Source organism: Corythoichthys intestinalis, chromosome 7, assembly GCF_030265065.1.
Source record: "Corythoichthys intestinalis isolate RoL2023-P3 chromosome 7, ASM3026506v1, whole genome shotgun sequence".
Taxonomy (NCBI): domain Eukaryota; kingdom Metazoa; phylum Chordata; class Actinopteri; order Syngnathiformes; family Syngnathidae; genus Corythoichthys; species Corythoichthys intestinalis.
Window position 1 is genome coordinate 53,895,753 of NC_080401.1, and position 23,874 is coordinate 53,919,626.

Here is a 23,874-nt window from a genome sequence, read left to right on the forward strand (position 1 = left end):
ATTGGTTAGACAATTCAGGAAACATATGAAATCTAAACTTTTCAAAATGGTGCGTTTTCATTCATGGGTCTGACCTGGGCGTGGTGCCAAAGTCGGCCATTTTTTTGGCAAAATGACAAATTCAGTAAATACTAATAGCTCCTTGAAACAACGTTCAATCTTTTTCATATCTGACATGTATGTGCGGGATCCCACCCTTAACACGAGTGCATTGAAATATTGCTCATTAGGCCTAGCGCCCCCTAGTGGATACAGGAAATGCCTTTTTTTTACTAAACAGGCTCCTCCTCCAAGGAAAAAAAATATATTCACCTGAAACCTGCATCAGGGGAGCCTTAAGACATGTGTTCAGGTGCCTGAAGAAAAATACTGAGGTTTGGTTGAAGCAGAAGAGTCCAACAGGAGAAGTGAAAATGACTGAAGCCATTTCGTCTCACCACAAGTTTTGAACAGTCATAACTTCTACAACATATCTGCGTCAAACATCTCGTGCTTGTTGAGTCATACTCTGAAGGGTCTTGTAGGGGTCATTTGCATCAACCCTATAGCGCCAACTAGTGGCAATAGAAAGTCACTCATTTTTCTAATATATGTCCAGTTCTTTTCAGGTTGGTCATTGTAGTTTCAAGACCTTTTGAAATACTTATTTTACGGCCCGTGTCCACATGTCTCTGTCTGTTGCCGTGACGACCCTTTATTCGCTCCTTTTTTTTAGTACTCTTTCCAATAAGGGATTTTATCTCTTAGGTGTGTGAATGTAAAGAGGCAACTTTCGAGCATGTTAGGTTCTAATGAGATGACTAGAGAGGACGATCTGCCACCCTCCTGACCTGCACACTGTCCGAGTTGCGTGACGTCCGACTTGCACTAGATTGCGAGGGCCCGTTCAGTCCTGCTTGCAGGCCTAGTTAAAATTGTATTTGCATGCACTGCAGTGTGGGATGGGTCTGATAAAACGACATTGCAGTAGGAAAAGGGTCTGCTTTAACCACAGGCCTCGTCCATACATGTATCTGGACTGTAACGATCCCCCGTAATACATGCAACACACCCTTTAGATAACCTTAATATGTAACTTTATTTACATTACAGAAGGCATTTTTGACAAAGAATTAAGAGTTATCTAGTTAGATAAAATACTGCATGTTCTGCTAGTGATACCCTATCCAATATAGTTATATAAAAGTGTTGAACTATTTTACTAAAATAAATTAAGAGGAGAAAATATTTACATATATTCAATGATAGTAGAAAATACACATACTCGAGAGAATTGTTGCTCCTGCAGATTACTGCCATGAGGACTTGATACAATGTTGATAAATGGTAAATGTACTTTGACATGTACAGTACTTTTCCACCTACAAGGCCCTCTGGCACCATCCACCATCAACTACTGATGATGCAGCATCGGGAGCAACTTGGGTTTTAGTGTCTTGCTTAAGGATACTTTGATAATGTCCCCATGGAGGACAATGAAACTCACAATCTCTGGGTTGGAAAACAAATACTCCAGCACTAAACCACACCTCACCACCAGTTTTCCATTTAATGTTTACAAATACTTGTTTTACCATACCATTAATATACATTGCAGATTTTGACAATGTATTAATGAATATTACATTAACATGCAATATTAAATGAAATATTTTCTAAAATATCTTTTTCAGGAGAAAGTGGGACATACGATTATACAACAGTACCTGAGGAAGAGCATACCACAGCAGACGAGACAGGAGAAACATTTGGTCATCACCAAACATTACCACATACACCAACATCTCTGCCTCCGTTTGAGGAGGACAAGAACCAGGCTGACTCAGAGAATGATCAGCAGTCATCACTGGATGAAAGCAATGAGGTAGAACTTTGTAAATAAAAATATAGTATATATGTGTATAATATACAGAAGCGTTGCGTCCCATTAGGCAAACCAGGCAATTGCCTAGGGCCCCCAGCCTGCAGATTGGCAGATTATCCAACGATTCTGTTATCAATCCCAATCAGCACTAACAATGTCACATAGATTATACATGTTTAAGAAAGTCCAATTAGCTATTAATACCACATGATTGTTAAAGAGTGATTCAACAAGTACTTTATGGAAAGTCCTTGCCGAGTTGTTTTACGATTTTTTTAACAGATTTTCATTATTCATGTGACTACTTAAAGAAATGGTGATTAAAAAAAAAAAAACGTATTCCTACGTTCCCATAGCAACCAGTCCTGTTATTGTCCTACATCACAAGCGCTGCGTATTCTGGGAGCGAGAATAGGCGTAAGGTGCGCATTTCGAGCATAGGACGGCCACCTGTTAAAATGTGTGCATCCATGAATGAATGTTAGTACATCAATATGAGTCAGTGTAAAGTACGTAGTTTTCGCCACTTTTATGGCCAAGATGACCGCACGTGCACGCAGCATGCACTTGAAACCCCCCCCCCCCCAACACCACCACCACCTTTGCGTTCATTATACTGCGCGAGTATGTTTGTGTGTCACCTGACTCAGAGTGAGCGTGAGCGACAATCTGGCCCTTTTTTCAAGTGGCAAAATTAAGAGAAGTTATCCTTCTGGAAGCGAAAAAAACAAAAAAGACAGCAGAGGAGAAAAGGAAGCAAGACAGCAGTGAGTGTACTATGTTACTGTAGTTTTATGTCCTAATGTAGTAGAAGCACTGCAGACTAGTAGTAGTTGTAGTAGTATTTTTATGTCCTGAACCAATTAACTGCCTTGACTTGTTGTAACTAGCTTGTTAGCGTTTGCTAACAGCATTGCAGCATGCTAGCATTTCTTCATACATAAAGATGTTACCTGGAACATAAAATCAGTGTTTAGAATCAACATACACACACATTTTAATCTGGGAATTTTTTCAGAAGGTGTCAGTCCCCCACAGGGAAGCTGTGGTTACAATAGAAACTTACATCCACTACTGAGTGTGGAGTGAATGAATAATGCAATGGGGGGCCTCGCTCTCGCTGTCTATGAGAGCGAGGCGTTATTAGACTTTTACTAAATATGCTATTGCTCCATGTCCAACTTTCCCCCGTACTTGCACACACTGGAAGGGCCCGATTTGTGAATCAACTTAGTAATAAATACATACGTAGAACATAGTACTATCCTTCCAAGTTTTATGTGCTGCTCTACTTTTTTTGGTATTACAAAATAATTACCACTGCTCATTTAATTGCTAATTTAATATAATAATATATAAAAACATTATAGTGGCTAGGAATCCTGTCAGTTGTTTTTCATATGTATTTTTTAGTTCAAAATGTATTATTGATGATAAGTACTTTCATAGTTCAAGAGGCAACTTCTGTTTCTTGTATTGTATTAAAGATGTTTATTAAAACGTTATCATTTTATTATTTCAGCTGATCTGCAGTGAGTCAACTGACACAACACAAGAGCAGACACGACGCACCTCAAAAAACGAGTATTTCTGTTGGATGCTGCCATTGGAGACATGTCATTTTTTTCTATCTCAAAATGATTGGAAAAAATTACGTCAGCAGCAAAAAAATCCTTCTTTCAAGACTTTACAATGGACCAGCATCATGGCTAAAGGACTGAGAGCAATCAATCCTTATTGCTCTTTTGCTTTCAAAAGGCACTGGGTGAAAAAAATAGGATCACTGAGGAAGGGCCCTGTTTTTAAATGTACAGGAAAATGTACATTTAGTAACTGTCTGGTTCAGGTGGATATAAGTATCCACAGTGAAAACGCACTCAAAGCTCATGTATTCTTTCGTGGGGATGAGGTCCACCATTGTAAAAACGAACTCAGAAGACGCTATATTAGGGCTGACGAAAGACATGACTGGGCGGAGAAGCTGACTTCAAAACCTCCCAGACTGCTCAGTTTGGAAGGCTTAACAATGATAGATGAAGACGTATTCCAGTCTGGATGCAGGGACAGGGTGCCATCGACTGGGGTACTCAAAACACTCGGATATTGTCAGAGAAAAAGAAAGAGGCACCACAGCAATGAAATAATTAGCCTGCAAATAATGTCCCAAAAAGAAAAAGATCAAATGGAAAGACTCATTCAAAAAATTAGCATGAAACCAAGAGGACTCATGCTGTGGTCAAAGAAGTCTATAAATTTGTTTTATAATCGGGCAAAATCAGATATTGTCTACCTAGATGCTACTGGTAGCATTGTAAAAAAAAAAAAAACAAGGAGACACCTCACCCCTATACGTTTATGAACTTGTTGTAAGACATCCGTTCAAAGGTTGCTCCCCGGTGCCTGTTGCAACGTTTATCACTGCAGAACACACCACTGCATCTGTCTCCTACTTCTTAGGATCGTTCATGACTGATTGTAAAAAGGAACACGGCAGAAAAGTATGTCAGAAAGCAGTGATGTATATGTGCGACGGCTCCACAGTATTAATGCAAGCGATTGCACAAAATCTGTGTGGCGTCAGCTTGACTGAGCTTCTGACCACATATTATTTCATTGTAACTGGACGGGCAAAAGACTGTCATATAAACATGCCAATCATTCATCGCTGCTTGAGCCATGTAATGAAGAATGCCAAGGGACTCTGCAAAAAGCTGTGAGTTTTAAATTTTACGTTTGTACGTTTTTTTGTTTGTTTGTTTTTTTTACTTTATTTCTAACAATCTTGCCTATTTGCATTGTATCAATTTAACAATTTTCCTTCCCGCAGTGCTGGCAAACACTACCTGCTGGCAATGCATTTAATTGGCTTAATGACACAGGCTACATCATTAGGACAACTGGATGAACTACTTTTGAGTGCAGCAGTTGTGTTCTCTAGTAAATCTAGTGGTCCTAATGTGGAGAAACATTTCAAAAAAATACAAATGTTTCAGACCAAATCTGAGCAGCCAGTCATCAATGACTGCACTGAGGACTTTGAGGTAAGTTATACTCGAGTTGAATGCTATATTGATTTCGAGTAAACATATACACAATTGCATTGAGCAATAGTCTATTGTGTTCTTTAACATGTAAAGTTTTCTAAAAAGCAAATAATGGAAAAAAATGGTTGACGCGACTGATTGTGTCTCATCCATAGGAAGAATCATGTAAAACACCGTTTGAAGATCACTTCAAAGATGTTATCCAGCATGCGCCACTGGACACAGATGGTGATACGAATGTGTACCACTGCCCTAATCTCATCCAGAAGATTCAGATGTATTTGATGCCACAAGCTGGTCTGTGGTCTGGACTCATGCTTGGTATGCCCCCCCCCCCCCGCCCACCACTCTCTCGCTCTCTCTCTAGCTCGCTCACATACACATTAAAGATAGAAAGGGTCAATGCAAATAAGAGTTCTGACACTGACCCAGGGCTTATATTTTTAGTATGTAATAAAAAGCACACCACAATGGATTTTAAATTAGAGGACCAAGGATTAGTACATATTTGGACCTATAGCTAATCTGAATTCCATGTTGCAATACTACAGGTGATCTTGGACGGCACGGTACGGGGGTTATTTATGAGAAACTCTCCAAAAAATACTCCAAAGCTGCCCAGAAATCAACACAGGTACCTAATTTTTTGGGGGGTTCATTTTTTTTTAAATACAATTGTCCATACACTACCAAAGGAAATCAATTGATGACAAAATAAATGAATTATATTACAGCAATTCACTAATAGAGATATCAAAATATATGTGTCTTCCAGAATTATACAAATGACCATAACACCCAGGGCATCATGGAGAAGAGCCAATGGGACCTAAAACACATCCGCTTCCCACAAAGAAGGCTATCCAGATTGGATGATTTTGCCTACAACTACAAACGAATGCATGCAGGACTTCTGAGGGAATTCGATGACTCCTTAAAAATAAAGACCAAGGTATTATTTTATATTTTTTTCTTCAAATATATTATCATACATTATTATATATTAATATTATTATTATTAATCATCTTAATTCAAATTATTATATTAATTAATATTATAAAAAGGCTCATGCAGCCTTGTGAGGATGAGTGGTTCAGAATATCAATGAATGAATAGAAGACAGTAGTAATACTTCCTACGACATAGCACAACAAAAACAATTTTGGAATGAAAATTATAGCTCACAACAAACATTTTTTAAATTATCGATTACATGCAATTGCTATGAATTGGCGCTATAAAATGACTAGAATAAAACTTGTGTGTTTAGTTTTTTTAAGGGAGCGAGTAGCATCATGGTGTTGTGATATTAACTCATCGGTTTGCTCATTGTCCCAAGGCCCATAGGGTTGAGACAGAAAAGTGGAAGGAGAAAAAGAAAAGGAGAAGAGGTGTCTATGTATCACCAGTGAACAAGCCATTTCCTTTTGAGGTCAACAAAAAGAAAAAGGTAATCAAATGTTTGATTCCTCCGCTCCGGGTCAAAAGTTGTTGTATAACGTCTTTTGGAAGATCATTATGCTCAAAAATAATTTTCATTTGTCACATTTCAATTAATAGAATCTGAAGACCATCACAGACACAGTGGAAGTCGTAAGTGACCTATGTACTTTTTTATTTATTTATTTTTTTTAAGCACAAAAGTAGTTTGTATTTTTGCTTTATTGTTGTTGTGGTATTGTACTTACCATAAAACATGGTACCCCCCCCCCCCCCCCCCAAAAAAAAAAACAATGATCAAATTGATGTACATTACAGTATATCATGTCTGCAATACATATATGTTTCAAAGAGGAAATTTAATGATTAAATTAATTTTTGATGATGTATTATTCACCGCTCAACTTACCCTACGATTCTAATTTGCCAACTGATGATGAGGAACAGAAGTCCTTCCTTGATGATACAGCAACGAAGATTTTATTTCAATTACTTCCATTTATTTCCCATAGTAGTGTACTACAAATTGCTGTGAAATATGTCATGTATATACATTACACATATGCTGAAATGGGAAAATGTAAAGATTAAATGTATTTTTTTATCTTTTTTTTTTCAACTGCTCAACTCCTTGTGATTCTAAGTTGCCAACTGATGATGAGGAACAGAAGTCCTTCCTTGATGATATAGCAATGAAGGTTGATTTTATTTCAATTACTTCCATTTATTTCCCATAGTGATGTACAACAAATTGCTGTGAAATATGTCATGTATACATTACACATATGCTGAAATGGGAAAATGTAAAGATTAAATGTATTTTTTTATCTTTGTTTTTTTCCAACTGCTTAACTCCTTGTGATTCTAAGTTGCCAACTGATGAGGAGGAACAGAAGTCCTTCCTTGATGATACAGCAACGAAGGTTTATTTTATTTCAATTAATTCCAGTATTCGTAGCAGATATGCTGCAATGGTAAAATGTAAAGATTTTTTTTTTTTTTTTTTTTTTTTTTTTAATATATATTTTTTCCACTGCTCAACTCCTTATGATTCTAGTTGCCAACTGATGATGAGGAACAGAAGTCTTTGCCTGAAGATACACAATGGAAGGTCTGTTTTCTTTGTATTAGTTACATTTTGATCCCAATAGTTGTACTTTAATAGTCAATTTAGACAAACAATCATCCCTAAAATAATTTAACCAAAACTGAAATGATTATGAAAAATGATTGTAGTTGGCTTAAAATTGTAACATGGTGGAATCTGAATAAGATTGCTTTTTTCTTTTTCTAGCTGGATTCTCTCTGGAAAAAGAAAACCACTGAAGTATTGGTTGGAATCATTCCTTCCGCCAACCAACAAGGCTCAAGCTTTTTAATTCATCACAGTGAATTTCTGTCCTTGAGACCTCATGAATGGCTGACAGGCGAGGTATGAGCCATTACATTAACAACAAAATTAATTCTCTCTGTAGAGCTTTATTATGTTGATTTCATATTAATCATCTAAACATATATTTGTATTTGTTTAAAAATGTTGATTTAAATCTAATGACTTATCACATTTTTTTCTTATGTTGTTTTCCAATTAAGGTTATGGAAGGTCTACTGCACCTTTATGCGTCCTACCATAAACTTGGACAGAAATTTTACATCATGAACCATTATACAGCTGGTGTTATCCTGTTTGGAGATGTGAACGAAATGCGACGGCACAGTTTGAGAGGGGTAATGTTTGTTCATATGTAGTTTCCATTTTGTCAATTTAAATGGTAAACGGTGTTATAATTGTATAGCGCTTTTCTACCTCTTTGGTACTGAAAGCGCTTTACACTACATTTCCATCTACCTACTGGTGACACAGCACCAGGAGCAACCCTTGTAGGTTTCCTCCGGGTACTTTGGTTTCCTCCCACATCCCAAAAACATGCAGCACACGAGGCTGATTGGATACTCCAAATTGTCCATATTTATGAATGTGTGCATGACAAGTTGTTTGTCTCCTCGTGCCCTGTAATTGGCTGGCAAACAATTCAGGGTGTACCCCGCCTACTGCCCATAGTTGGCTGTGATATGCTCCAGCAACTCCGTGACACTCGTGAATATATTTGGCTCAGAAGATGAATGAATGAATAAATGTACAGTGTAATTTTTAAATATATGTCAAATACATTTATCAAATCATCAAGTGTTTTATGTTTTTTTTTCTACTGTTCCTATTGTTGTATCGCAATATCTACCAGTACAACTAGCATTTTTTACAAGTTATTTTTCCTTTTTTATACGAACATCATGATAAAAAAAAGTATTTGGGCCCAATGAATATATGAACAGATGTTTTTTACATTATTTAATATTTAGAAGTATGTAATTATACTACACTATTACATTTAATTTATGATATATACAGTGCCTTGCAAAAGTATTCGGCCCCCTTGAACCTTGCAACCTTTCGCCACATGTCAGGCTTCAAACATAAAGATATAAAATTTTAATTTTTTGTCAAGAATCAACAACAAGTGGGACACAATCGTGAAGTGGAACAAAATTTATTGGATAATTTAAACTTTTTTAACAAATAAAAAACTGAAAAGCGGGGCGTGCAATATTATTCGGCCCCCTTGCGTTAATACTTTGTAGCGCCACCTTTTGCTCCAATTACAGCTGCAAGTCGCTTGGGGTATGTTTCTATCAGTTTTGCACATCGAGAGACTGACATTCTTGCCCATTCTTCCTTGCAAAACAGCTCGAGCTCAGTGAGGTAGGATGGAGAGTGTGAACAGCAGTCTTCAGCTCTTTCCACAGATTCTCGATTGGATTCAGGTCTGGACTTTGACTTGGCCATTCTAACACCTGGATACGTTTATTTTTTAACCATTCCATTGTAGATTTGGCTTCCTGTTTTGGATGATTGTCCTGTTGGAAGATAAATCTCCGTCCCAGTCTCAGGTCTTGTGCAGATACCAACAGGTTTTCTTCCAGAATGTTCCTGTATTTGGCTGCATCCATCTTCCCGTCAATTTTAACCATCTTCCCTGTCCCTGCTGAAGAAAAGCAGGCCCAAACCATGATGCTGCCACCACCATGTTTGACAGTGGGGATGGTGTGTTCAGGGTGATGAGCTGTGTTGCTTTTACGCCAAACATATCGTTTTGCATTGTGGCCAAAAAGTTCAATTTTGGTTTCATCTGACCAGAGCACCTTCTTCCACATGTTTGGTGTGTCTCCCAGGTGGCTTGTGGCAAACTTTAAACGTGTATGTTTGAAGCCTGAAATGTGGCGAAAGGTTGCAAGATTCAAGGGGGCCGAATACTTTTGCAAGGCACTGTATATATATATATATATATATATATATATATAATATATATATATATATATATATATATTTTTTTTTCCAAAGAGCTACATAATTGGATGTGAAATCATTCTATCAAGGCTTTGTCAGGCTGTTGCTTACCTTTGCAAAATAGGAAAAAGACTAGTACAAAGTGAATAGTCTACTAAACCCTAGTAGACAATAGTTGAATAAACCTTTGGCTCTCAAAGGCCAAAATAGTGCTACATTTGTGAAATTAATAAAACATGTATAATGCTAGCCCAACAGTAAGAAAGTAAAAATAAATTCATAATAATAAACTCTGAATGAACTGAATAAACTTTTTTTTTAAACCTCTCAAAGGCCAAACAGTGCAACTTTCATGAAATTATTGTCACATTCTGCTGCTGGTTAGACTGTGTTTTGTTGCTGGGCTGGTCGTGGGGGCGTTCCTGACGTCTCACCTGAATCCAATGCAGGCTCATCAGCGCAGCATTTAAGCACGGGTGGTCTCAAGGATATTTGCATTGCTGATCGCCATTTGACATCTCGCACTAGAGTCTCGCTACATTTGCTTGTTACGCCCCTGCATTGGTTTTTTTTCTGTTAGTGTGCTGCTTTCGTTTGTAACCTCTACCATGTGCAGGTATTTGAGTGTTTTTATTTTGGCTTTTTGGCTCGCTGTCTATTGTCTTAGTTAACCTTCGAGTTTGTAGTATTGAGCTCCGTCGACCTGCTGTCACGTGTTTCTTTTGTTATTTCTTCTATCCCGCGATCGCATGTTATTTTTTTGTTTGCAATCATTAAACCCTTGTACGTATCCCCCGCTTGTTGTCTGCTTCGAGTTCCAACTTTGTTTCCGCATTTGCGGACGCTAACAATTATAAGTGATAATAATTGACCACAGAATCCCGTCTCTCTATTAGCCTCCTTTTTTCGGAAGGGGGGGGGGGTCCCTTATTTATATTTCTGAAAGGTGGCAACCCTACTTTGGAAACAGTTCCCAAATTATTGCGGCATTTCTTTCAGTAAAACACAATAAAAGTAAAGTAGACGTAGTGAACTGACCAGAGATTGTTGCTCCGATCCAGCGCCCTTCCTCTGGATAGCGGTCCTGCTCTTGCAGGCTCAATCTCGTTGTGTTCGTTCACATTTCGTCTTCAAATGCTTTATCAGGTTCGAGGTATTGAAGTTGGCCGATTTAACTCCACATCTGGAAACTTTCAGGCCGCAAATCTTGCATGCAGCCATTGATTTTAATCGACAGGATTTCTATTTTGAAATACTTCCCGACAGCCGCCATTTCTCCTGGTTTCTCCATATGAAAAAGCGGCCTTGTCATTGGTTAGGAGTGGCTATTGGCCCGCTCTCATTGGTCTGGAGCAGGCCAATAGCAATAGCTGCTTGGTGTTCACGTATCATCACACAACACAGAGATGGAGTGTAGTGAGCGCCAGGAGGAAAAAAAGGCTGTGGTCAAATGTTATAATAATGGACCGATAAATGGTATCGGCGCAGTCTTTGTTGGTACACGCCGATACCGATACACCCTTTCGGGCTGGATTGGCGGCCCCTGCCAATACTAGTATCGGTATCAGTGCATCTTATATATACAGTGCCTTGCAAAAGTATTCGGCCCCCTTGAATCTTGCAACCTTTCGCCACATTTCAGGCTTCAAACATAAAGTTATGAAATTTTAAATTTTTTTGTCAAGAATCAACAACAAGTGGGACACAATCGTGAAGTGGAACAACATTTATTGGATAATTTAAACTTTTTTAACAAATAAAAAACTGAAAAGTGGGGCGTGCAATATAATTCGGCCCCTTTACTTTCAGTGCAGCAAACTCACTCCAGAAGTTCAGTGAGGATCTCTGAATGATCCAATGTTGTCCTAACTGACCGATGATGATAAATAGAATCCACCTGTGTGTAATCAAGTCTCCGTATAAATGCACCTGCTCTGTGATAGTCTCAGGGTTCTGTTTAAAGTGCAGAGAGCATTATGAAAACCAAGGAACACACCAGGCAGGTCCGAGATACTGTTGTGGAGAAGGGTGTTGTTTCTGGGTGAGCGGGGGACCCAGATGCAGAGAGGAAGGCAAGGTGGCAGAGTTAACAATTGTTTATTGCAGAATATAAAGATGGTCTGTGTCCAAAAAGTCAGGCGGCAGTTGTTGAGTGACCAGGCAAGTTGTCAAGGCAGGCGAGTAACATAGAATCTGTAAGCAAGGCAGAGTGAGTAGAATATCAGAAATACTTGGAACAAAGCAAATGCTAGCGTCACAAACTCGTCAAGTAGAGTAGTTGATCTGGCGATGAAGTGATGCCAGGGACTGGCTTAAGTAGGCTGCTAACGATGATCGATTGCACCTGGTCCCAGGCTCACCCATCTGCCCAATCCTGCAATCAAGACACACACGCACGCACACACACACACAAACAGGGAGGAGCAGGGCTCAGGAGACTGAGGCCCTAACATATATGGCTTTTCCTCAAAGATGTGTATGAACTGGATCTGGTTGATGACAATTTACCTAAAACTTAACAATCTGTATCTCTACTTTTATAAATAGATTCCCCGATCTCCTCCCATACCGTGGGCCAGAGGAGCATGACAAGCTGGCTGGGGAGTTCTTGAATTATCAGACGATCCCAAGTACCTTCCTTCAGGACGAAACAGAGATAGAAAGTTTCTGGGCTGAAATGGCAACACGGACACATAAGGTACACATTATATTTGTCTTTCTTTTTGGCAGGTGTGACTTATTGGCTGCAGTACATCTGTTGTTTTTAAAATTGATAGATGCATACTATGCATGTTGTAATGTATCGGAACTTTCTTACAATATACTTACAGTATTAATTAATGAAAAATAAGGTATGTTTTTCCATTTTCTTTTTGGTTCATTTTCCATAGGTGACAGGAGCCAAAGAATTTGAGAGGCTTGCTGCCGTCGCCAAGCTGGTGCTGGTGTTGCCCCATTCAAATGCTGATGCAGAAAGTCTCTTTTCAGTTGTGGGACTAAACAAAACGAAGACCAGAAATAGCCTGGCATTGGATGGTACCTTGTCCTCAATAATGACCACAAAGATGGCCAGCCTGGAGCCCTGCTTCAGATGGGAGCCCCCCACAGACGTCATAAAGGCCTCTAAGAAGGCCACAGCCCAGTACAACCTTGCCCACAGATCTTGAAAACAAAAAAAGACTAAGTAGCTGATCTGCATACCTCATTTTTAGTGATTTTTATCATCTGTTCATCTTTTGTATTGCTTAAAAAGGCTCATGTAAAGCACTTTATTTGTTGCACTGCTTTGTTAGCTGAAATTTATGGTGGGAGGCTTTGAAAAATGAAAAATGTTTCTCCCTTACTTGTGTCATTTTTTCCTAAACATAAATCATTAAGTGCTCTTGAGAAAACAATTTAATACCATTGCAATCAAAATGTCAATCAATCCACTTGAATTGAAATTGCTTAAAAACGGAAGGAAATCAAATTAAATTACAGTGGGGCAAATAAGTATTTAGTCAACCACCAATTGTGTAAGTTCTGTTACTTGAAAAGATTAGAGAGCCTTTAATTGTCAACATGGGTAAACCTCAACCATGAGAGACAGGATGTGGAGGGAAAAAAAACAGAAAATCACATTGTTTGATTTTTAAAGAATTTATTTCCAAATTAGAGTGGAAAATAAGTATTTGGTCACCTACAAACAAGCAAGATTTCTGGCTGTCAAAGAGGTCTAACGAGGCTCCACCCGTTACCTGTATTAATGGCACCTGTTTTAACTCATTATCGGTATAAAAGACACCTGTCCACAACCTCAGTCAGTCACACTCCAAACTCCACTATGACCAAGACCAAAGAGCTGTCGAAGGACACCAGAGACAAAATTGTAGACCTGCAGGCTGGGAAGACTGAATCTGCAATAGGTAAAACGCTTGGTGTAAAGAAATCAACTGTGGGAGCAATTATTAGAAAATGGAAGACATACAAGACCACTGATAATCTCCCTCGATCTGGGGCTCCATGCAAGATCTCACCCCATGGCGTCAAATTGATAAGAAAGAACGGGGGGGGTACCTAGTGAATGACCTACAGAGAGCTGGGACCAAAGTAACAAAGGCTACTATCAGTAACACAATGTGCTGCCAGGGACTCAAATCCTGCACTGCCAGACGTGTCCCCCTGCTGAAGAAAGTACACGTCCAGGCCGGTCTGCGGTTCGCTAGAGAGCATTTGGATGATGCAGAAGAGGACTGGGAGAATATGTTATGGTCAGATGGTGAGGTTTGAGGGTGTAGGTTTGGTCTCAACATTGGTAGGGACGCTATAACTGTATAACTGCATGTACAATATTTGCTGGGAACGGGACATTAATAAGACCAAAGAGATTGGGTACATTTCTCAAAAATAGCTGGTTCCTACGTAAAAATGAAAAAAAAAAAAAATTTCATGGGAGAAAGTCATTTTTCAAAATGCTTCATATAAAGGAAATTTACAGTGGTTGTGTTTTTGTGTTTTTTGGGGGGGGGGTTAGAAAAATGAGCATAAGCTACAAATAGAAATATATATTTTTTAAATGATATAGAAAATTTATTTTATGAATAAATGCACAGTTGAATTAACGTTTTTAAAAAAACACAGCAAGACACCTCTCTAAGCAGCTTTCTACTCGAGTTTTACAGATTAGCAAGTTCACACAGTTTAATGTTGTGCTAACTTTGATGCAGGTCAGACTTTCAGTAGCAAAATTAGCGGCGTGTTCCCCACCTCCACAACACTGACGTCTTTTTACATTACTTACAGTGGCTGCTGGCCCCAAAAAAACTTCTAATATCCTTCCTCTTTAAAGGGGGCGGAGAAGGCGGCATGTAGACATGCATTTCTGTCGGGATTGTGTGAATGAGGGGGATCTAGTCATCAGCCAATCAAAATGTGCGTTTGAGGGGAAAAATGGATTTGCACGTTCAGCAAGTGATAAAAGTAAGTCTGGACAAATGAAAGTAATTCACTCAATAATGGTCAGGTCATATCTATCCTTACAACATATGCGAAGACAATCTGAATTACCTCTATAACAGAACTCATTTTATAATGCAAATAAGGTTGCTTAAAAGTTGGTGGGGACAATTTGAGCATCCTGAAAAGTTGCTAGTGTTATGTCCCTACTGTCCCTATGCAAACTTACGCCCTTGGACACGACGCACAGGTCACGTGCAGGGATTTTTTTGTACGAAAAAAAGGAAAACTACCAGTCATGGCTGGAGGAGGCGGGGGCAGAGATAGTAAGAAAAGGCGGTAGCGGACTGGAGGGAGGGAGGATGTGTGTGAGTGTGTGTATGCACAAGTGTATTAGTATTTGTACGTGTCTGTAGACAAAACAAGAGTCGCAGGGCCCTGCGACCGGCCTTGGGAAGAGAATCAAGGGCAACAGATATGGCCATCTGTTTGGCTCTCTCCAGGAGAAAGGAGGGGTGGAAGGGTGTTCGAGAAAAGAAAATTATAATCAAATTAAGACGAATAAGTACCGTATTGGCCCGAATATAAGACGGCCCTTATTATAAGATGACCCCCTCTTTTTCAAGACTCAAGTTTGAAGAAAGACTTTTTGAACACCAAATGAATTTTTATACAGAAAATAATTACATTAGATCAGAAACAAATGGTTATAACAACACATTTGAGAGAAAAAGCATCTTATTTTGCCTCATTGAATTCTTAATATCTGAACTCTGAACACTTAAATATGTAGACTAAAGTGCAATCACATTCTTAAATGAATGGCTTCTGGTTTTTGAAATGTAAATAAACCAATCTATTGTGATAAAACAACAAAATTGCAATGACTGCATTAACCATCAAAGTGAAGTCTAACTGTAATTGTAGTCTTGAAACAAGTCTGAATAAGGAAAAACATTGCAGTAAAATAATGCAAACTGATTAAACTTGAGAGTAGCTGAAATCTGTCATTACGGAACATCGCTTCAATGATATCTGGCGCCATCTAGCGTCGTAAATGGGTATTATGTCTAGACCGCGAATATAAGACGACCCCCTCTTTTTCAGTGTTATTTCAATGCAAAAAACACCGTCTTATATTCGGGCCAATACAGTAATATGTCCAAATACAGTTGGTCTTCAGTCAAATTTGCGCTCCTCAGGGCGTAGGTGAGACCTCAGGTCCCTTAAGTCATTGCCAATAGTCGCTGTCTGCCTCGACAGTTCCGTCACCTGGCGCTAGGTAGCATCCACCTTTCATCCATCCTTCCTTGGACTGAACAGTGAGTCCACGGAGCCAGTTCTCGATCCGAGCCTCGACACAGTCCTCTAATGCCTTGAATCGCACTGTTTGATCCGTGGTCAATATGTTGATTTCCTTGAAAGCTGCCGTCTTCGAAACTCTCCGGTAGAGCAGGGCACCTCCTAAGCCATGCAGAAGGAACCCCACGACCATCACACCAAACAGACAAATATCCTTGATATCTTCCACAAATAGGACAGTAAGACACGCTGGCTTCCAATGATCCCACGAATCTCTCACGTACCCAGCGGCGAAGGTACCATCTGGGCAAGATGGCTCTCCTGGTGCACAGTTTCTTGTTGAAAAAATCTTGTCAATTGCGCTGAGAGACCAACTAATCAGATCCATTTTTGTATGACACCAGCAATAGTTGATCCACAGAGGAAATACAAAAAAAGCAGACAGACTAGACTGAAGAAGATAGCAGTAGCAGGGAGGAAACACCTCTAATCAGATCCATTTTCGTATGAGACCAGCAACAGTTGATCCACGGAGGGAATACAAAAAAAGCAGACAGACTAGACTGACGAAGATAGCAGTAGCAGGGAGGAAACACATCCGGCCCCACCAAAGGCAGGAAGAAAAAAAGGGCATCAAAGTATCACGATACATCATCTTTTTGATCTTTTGTCACACCCTGGCTCGGGACAGCTCATTTGTATTTTTTATCTTTATTTTTTTGAAATTGAAACAAGTCCACAATGTCTGAGGGCCCAAAGTTTGAAGTGTGAAGTAGCAAGGGATCACTGTATACTGTATATATTTTAAGAAATGTTTTTTAAGCACTTCAATTGCACTAATTATAAGTTTCAAACGTGTTACTGTCCCACCGACTTATTTTTAAACAAGAATAAAGTAGAAGAATGCTTGTTTTTATTAAATGCTTCATTGAGTGAGTCCACTCAAATTCGCTCAAGCTGCTCACTTACACACAATGAGTTGCCGCAGCAACTGTTTAACAAGTTAAACAATGATTGACGCATGCGGCGCTTTGAAGTTTCGGCTTCCGAGCATCTCTGGCAAGATCAAACATGAACGTCTGTCAATCATCGTTAACTTTAATCAGCAACTTCAGTGCACTGGCTGACCAAGAAAAGTTAGCTGAAGGGAAAGTGATACAACGTGGTCGGATAAGGACAGCTCAACTGTATATATTTATTTTTTTAAGTGGAAAAAAAATCTGCAATGGACTGAGGGCATGAAGTTTGAAGCACGAAGGAGCGAGGGATCACTGTATTCAGATCGTAATAAATAAATAAAAATATTAAAATACATTTTTAAATAATTACAAAAATTCAATAAAAGTTGAAGATTTTTTTGTTAAACAAATTGTACTAAATTTGGGAAAAAAAGAATAAAGACATACATTGTGTGACCCGTGTGTATTTTGCTCAGGGAATTTATTCTTTTTGTTTTGTCTTGTTTTAGTTCGACAAGCTCTCATTGCTCACATTCAGTGCCCTCCATAATTATTGGCACCCCTGGTTAACACTAGAAAACCCAGCAAAGGCCGAATCGGCCTTTCCCCAAGACAAATACTCCTAATATTCCCATATATGAATTGCTCTTGTCTGTCGGACAACGACTTGCCAATTCAAAAGCACTTGGGTCATTTTGGCCACCTCTGGGTTTTTCTGGGGTAGAGGCCAAATCGGTCATTGCTTGGGACTATTAGGAGTACAAGAATTCTCTGGGACTTCTATTAAGCCAGTTGAAGCCTGGGAGCGTGTGCTTTGGTCAGATGAGACCAAGATTGAGCTTTTTGGCAACAAACACTCTAAGTGGGTCTGACGTGCCACAAAAGATGCGCATGCTGAAAAGCACCTCATACCCACTGTGAAGTATGGGCGTAGGTCAGTGATGCTGTGGGGCTGTTTCGCTTCCAAAGGCCCTGGGAACCTTGTTAGGGTGCATGGCATCATGAATGCTTTGAAATACCAGGACATTTTAAATCAAAATCTGTTGCCCACTGCCCGAAAGCTGAAGATGGGTCGTCACTGGGTCTTTCAGCAAGACAATGACCCTAAACATATGGCCAAATCTACACAGAAATGGTTCACCAGACACAAAATCAAGCTCCTCCCATGGCCATCTCAGTCCCCAGACCTTGTTTTGTTGGCAAAAGGGGGTTGTACAAAGTATTAACACCAGGGGTGCTAATAATTTTGACACACATTATTTGATGTCAAATAATTATTTCTTTATGTGGGATTTTTTCCCCACTGAATAAATGCACTTGTATTGAAGGTTGGATTTTTCTCTTTTTTCCCATTAAGGACCCATATTATTTGAATTAAAGAAAAATTACTAGAAGCTAAAAAACACATCTTAACCAGGGGTGCCAACAATTATAGAGGGCACTGTATCTTATCTCTTTGGCTGCTAATCACGGTTATAGACGTCTAATCCCTTTTAAGAGGGAGGAGCCCATTCCCAGTTGAAATGGATTGAATGTCTATTGCCGTTAATGCGTGTGTTCAATATCAATTTCCCTCTTTCGCTAACTACCACAAGTTCAACTCTGTGACAATGGCTGGCAGTGAATAAGTTAAGACAGGGGTGGCCATTACGTCGATCGCGATCGACCAGTCGATCGCAACGCTAGTGTGGGTAGCTCGCAGCATCAAGAAAAAAAAAAAAAATAAATAAAAATATATATATATTTTTTTAAATGTACATAGTTAATTATGTTATGTGAGCAAACATAATTTACCGCCCATTTTTTATTTATATTTTTTTAAATGTACAGTTATTTGTGTTTTGTGAGCAACATAACCTCGTATGTTGCTCACAAAGCATAATTACTGTAACTGTACATTTAAATTTTTTTTCTTTTTTGTAGTTCACCCTCCTCTCTTAAGGTAGATCGCGGGAGGTTGTCTCATTTAAAAGTAGATCTTGGGGCAAAAAACTTTGAACACCCCTGAGTTAAGATAATAATTTGAATAGATAAAAGGGTTAAAAAGAAACGGTTTATCAATTTTATTTTTAAGGAAAACACATAAAATACGGCTTTATTTTTGAAAACTACAATATAGTAACAGTGTTCATTAAAAAATGAGTCAAACTGCCACATCCAATATGGCTGAAACACAAACTTTTTCATAACTGACGTCAATCATCATCCTTTTCCAGTTGCGTTTCACGCTCCCTCGTCAAATCTTTCTCCCCGTGGTGTCTTCTCACGTGCGTCCTGAGACACGTCCTTCGAGCGAAATCTTTCGCGCAAACGGAACAAGCGAACGGTTTCTCGCCGGTGTGCAACCTGGCGTGATTCTTCATGTCGTACTCCTGGCGGAAAGTTTTCCCGCAGACCGAGCAGGAAAAGGGTTTCTCCCCCGTGTGAATCAGCGTGTGTCTCTGCACGTGGAGCTTGGTATGGAATCTTTTCTCGCACTGGGAACAACCGAAAGGTTTCTCTCCGGTGTGCGTTTTAATGTGGGCTAATAGATTCCCCTTTAGGTTGAACGTCTTCCCACACTGGGAGCAGCCGAACTGAACGCCGCCGGCTTGGCTGTGCGTCGTCATGTGTCTTTTCATATTCGCCTTCAATGAGAAGCCTCGAGTGCAAATGGCGCAACTGAAAGGTTTCTCCCTGCTGTGAGTTCTCAAGTGTCTGGTCAGGGCTCCTCTCTGGTCAAACTTTTTCCCACATTCGTGGCAGGTGGAGCGTTCGTTGTTGGCGGGCTTCGTTAAATCACTTTTAGAACTGGTAGGAGTCTGTAAAGATTCTTTGGTGTGCTCGACGTCTGAAGAGTGGGAAATCACGTCGTCCGTGTCGAAGAACGGAGCTTTGTCACCGTGTTGGGAGCGAAGGTCGTCGCTGGGTTCTTCTGCTGTGACGTCGGTTGGAGTTTGATTTTTATCTTCATCGAACTTGACGTGGATGCTGGTCGACGTGAAGGTGTTGATATCAGCCAACGCATCTGGAATAGTCCATTCCTCTTTAATGTGAGGGTGCTCCGTTGGTTCTTCTGGACCTTTCGCCGTAAGCTGAGGTGTTTCTGCAAAAGACGTGGAATTATTTTTGATTCATTTATTTAATGAATATCCAAAAGGCATTTAAATTGTGCCATTTTGAGGGGCCATTACTCACTTTGGTGTTACACAAGAGACTAAAAGGATAATAGCAGCCTTTGCTAGTAGGGATGTCCCGATGTCATATTTTTGACCTGAGTCTGAGTCACCTGATTTTGAGAATCTGCTGATACCAAGACCCAATCCGATACCGAAATTTTTTGTTTTGTTTGTTTTATTTGAATAAAAGTTCCAAACATGATACAGTACTGTAATGAACACAGCAGAAGCTTGTTTTTCTGTTTATTAGTTGTTGGTCAGAAAATCATTCTAGCATATTCTACAAATGTATCGATAATCGTTGTATCGCCATATCGTCACATCATCCTTATCGTGAGCTTTGTATTGCAAATCGTATCGTATGGTGAAGTACCAAGAAGTTCCCACTCCTAGTTCCGATATATTGATCAGGTTAAACTTCCTACGCAGTTGGCAAGACGTTCTCGGTGCTCAGGTACGCGTTTCCCGTGTCGTCGTGGCGTTCGCTCCCGGACGAGCGTCACGCGGGTCGCTGGCGTCCATCGGCGTGGTAGCTAACGGCGACTGGGAAGCATGCATTGACATGTGCGTCATCATTTTATTGCGGTCTCTGAACCCTTTCGGGCAATATAAACAGGAAAACGGCTGTTCTCCGGTGTGGATTCTCATGTGTCGGTCCATGTGATGCTTTAAGGAGAAGATTCTGGAGCAAAATGAGCAAGAGAAAGGTTTCTCTCCAGTGTGTGTCCGCATATGACGGTCCAAAGTTCCCTTCCGGTTGAACGTCTTGTCGCATTCCGAGCAGTTGAAGACGCGGACGCGTTTGGGGTTGGGGAAACTCTCGGGACATTTGGCGTCGTCGCTGCGGTCTGTTTCGTCGTTGCGTGACATCGCGTCGTCCGTGTCGGAGAGAACAGCGAAGCCGGTGTCCGATCCAGGTCCCATGCTCGTGTTTTTGTTCACTGGAGTTTGATGGTAGCGACCCTGGATGTTTTCTAGGTTTGTGGGGAGAATTGTCAACCGTGACGTGGTGACATCGGCGTTCTCAGATTCTTGACTGCGCCATGCAGCCTCCTTTTTAATGTGGAGGGGCTCTTCCACTTTCACACATGAGGTCCACTCATGTTGCCGCTCTGAAGAAACCGCAACTGGTTGCCGTGCTTCTGCTGAAGAGCAAAATTGTGATTAAGAGAAATCGGAAATACTTCATTTTTATGTAGTGCTGCAACGATTAATTGAAAAACTTGAGTAATTTGATTAGGAAAAAAAAGCTTTGAATCAAATTTTGCTACTTCAAGGATTCGTAATTAGAATGATGTTGGAATGATTTGTTTTGAAAGTGTTTCCTTTAGTTTTATTGATTCGGGATGGTTACACTGTCCTCTAGTGGCAACAGTGAATATGCCATAATTTGTCTAACATAGCTGGATCCAGCTGCTCCCTGTTAAGACCAACATAAGCTATGTTTTTGTTTGAGTTAATATGTTTTTCTGCATTTTTTTATTTAGTTTAGAATTCTATTTAGCTGTTTTTTTTTTGTGGGAATATGTGTGTGAACGATATGTTAAGAGTAGGGTTGTTCTGATCATGTTTTTTTGCTCCCGATCCGATCCCGATCGTTTTAGTATCTGCCGATCCCGATATTTCCCGATCCAATTGCTTTGTTTTGCTCCCGATTCAATTCAAGGTAGCAATTGATCTTTTTCTTAACACCTTATGTTATTTCCCAACGCAGAGAATATATATGAATTGGTAGCACTACGCACAGTCATGGTTCCATTTCCCATCATGCATTTGGGTTGAATGGCTGCAGTATCATTTACTGAAAGCTCAACAAATACACTAGATGTCAATATTTAGTCACAATATACAAAGTCACAAGTCTTTCTATCCGTGGATCCCTCTCACACAAAGAATGTTAATAATGTAAATGCCATCTTGAGGATTTATTGTCATAATAAACAAATACAGTACTTATGTACTGTATGTTGAATGTATATATTCGTCCGAGTTTTATTCATTTTTTTCTTAATGCATTGCCAAAATGTATATGATGGGGGAAAATTATCAGGAATGATTGGAATTGAATCGGGAGCAAAAAAAGCAATCGGATCGGGAAATATCGGGATCGGCAGATACTCAAATTAAAACGATCGGGATCGGATCGGGAGCAAAAAAACATCATCGGAACAACCCTAATAAAAACCTAATGTTTGGGTGGTTTTAGTTAAAGCCAGACACTGTTTTTCCATCTGTGTGATTTTGACAAAGATAAGATCACATTTGATGGTGATTTTATGCAGAAATTTGAGGAATTCCAAAAGGTTCAGATACTTTTTTATACTACTGTAGCAGTGGTATTAGCCCGGCAACCCGAGGGGAAGGCCCATTTAGCAATGGTGGAGGCCCAGCTGGCACTGGTCCAGGGTATAGTTCAACATCACCAGCCAAAAGAAGTATTGTATCAACTGGAAATTAAAAACATCCAGGAGTGGTTTGCCTGTAATAGCCTTTTCCTGCTAACCTGGTTGTGGCCTGGCATGGCCATAATAGTCCAATACACTTGTGAGTAGCATGTGTTGACTCCATCTTGCTAAGGTGGCCCTTTATCTTGGACATTACTGGATATTACTGCTGTGTATTTGGTTTTCTTTAAGAAAAATGTTTTAAAAAAATAAAAATGTATTATAAAAAACAATATTATATATATACTGCAAATTCTAAAGTCAAACTTTTCACTCTAACTATTCGGCTGCCACTAATGTCCAGTCCACTTGACGACAAGGCGATTCTTCCCCGTTCAAATGGATTGGACATCTGTCGCCGTCACTGATGAAATCATGATCAGAGAGAACAAGTAAACCAACCTGTTTTATCGAGGCCAGATTGATACGTGAAAACTGAGTCCAGTAATTCGCGCTGTCTGTCGTTCTCCTCTTTTCTTCGAGAAAGTTCCTGCTCGTACTCCGTTATGGTTCTCTCAAATAATTCGAATATTTCTTCAACGGCCGTGTTCAGTCGCTGTGTCATCAACTCTTTTAACATTTGGACTTTACACATTTTGCTTTTTAATAAACACGCTTGCGCTATGCTAGGTTGTCTGTTGCTAATTTTCGGGAATGTTCTTCTTCGGTGTTTTGCAGTGGTTCATGGTGTTACAATGCTGCCATCGTCTGGCGACATGAAGATTTTCCTACACTCGGTTAAAAACTGGTCCAATTTTCACTTTTGACAGAATTTTTTGCCTTTATTGTGAGATATTTTACATTTTTTTGCCATTATGAAAATAGTATTTTATCTTCCCGTTTTCCCATCTGTCTTTTTATTTTGGTATGCCATTTTTGTGTTGTTTGTTTGTTTTTTTGCCATCATCTAATGTATAATTGTTTTTTTTTTTTGTAATTAAACTATATATTTTGTGTTCTGATAAATTTTATTTTTTTCCCTGAAATGTTTGTATTATTTTGCCTTAATTTGTGCTTGAACTTTTATCCTGTAATGGCCTCAATTAATTTTGGCATTGTTGTCATTTAAAAAATAAAATAAAATTTGAAAATAATTTGCATGATGTTTGGCACTTTTTCCCGCCATGATTGTTAGCCGTTTTACATTTGGGTTATGTCTTTAGCTAGTTTAGCTTTTATCCAAATTTTCCCACTATTTTGGGGGGGTCTTCCCCCCACCTCTATGGACCAAGTCTCAGTACTTTTGTCCGAACATCATTAAGTTATGGCCAGTCGTCCGAATTTTTTTAAATCATTATATTTTTTAAATTTTAATGTACAGTGGGGAGAACAAGTATTTGATACACTGCCAGTATTTGATACACTGTATATTTTACTGTTT

General features: G+C 39.4%; 1 protein-coding gene across 4 annotated transcripts; it reads right to left on the minus strand.

Annotated features, from left to right (window-relative positions):
- Positions 1-18,826: 18,826 nt before the first annotated feature.
- LOC130919292 (zinc finger protein 32-like) lies at positions 18,827-23,175 on the minus strand. Of its 4 annotated transcripts, XM_057841865.1 has the most exons (3): positions 22,896-23,175; positions 20,475-21,194; positions 19,864-19,976 (listed from the first exon to the last, which is right to left on the minus strand). In XM_057841865.1, the coding sequence occupies exons 1-2, from the start codon at positions 23,086-23,088 to the stop codon at positions 20,500-20,502; spliced, it is 888 nt and encodes a 295-aa protein (XP_057697848.1). In that variant the 5' UTR covers positions 23,089-23,175; the 3' UTR covers positions 19,864-19,976; positions 20,475-20,499. The 4 variants fall into 4 exon arrangements, with proteins under 4 accessions (XP_057697846.1, XP_057697848.1, XP_057697849.1 ...); XM_057841863.1 differs by lacking the exon at positions 20,475-21,194 and having other exon boundaries at positions 18,827-19,976; XM_057841866.1 differs by lacking the exon at positions 19,864-19,976 and having other exon boundaries at positions 20,287-21,191.
- Between the last annotated feature and the right edge of the window lie 699 nt (positions 23,176-23,874).

Excerpts from the sequence above, each read along its gene's own strand:
- LOC130919292 (XM_057841863.1), bottom strand. The coding sequence starts at position 23,088 with ATGTGTAAAGTCCAAATGTTAAAAGAGTTGATGACACAGCGACTGAAC. Across the intron at positions 19,977-22,895 it reads ATCTGGCCTCGATAAAACAG|AAACACCTCAGCTTACGGCG; the intron begins GTTGGTTTACTT and ends CGTCTTTTGCAG.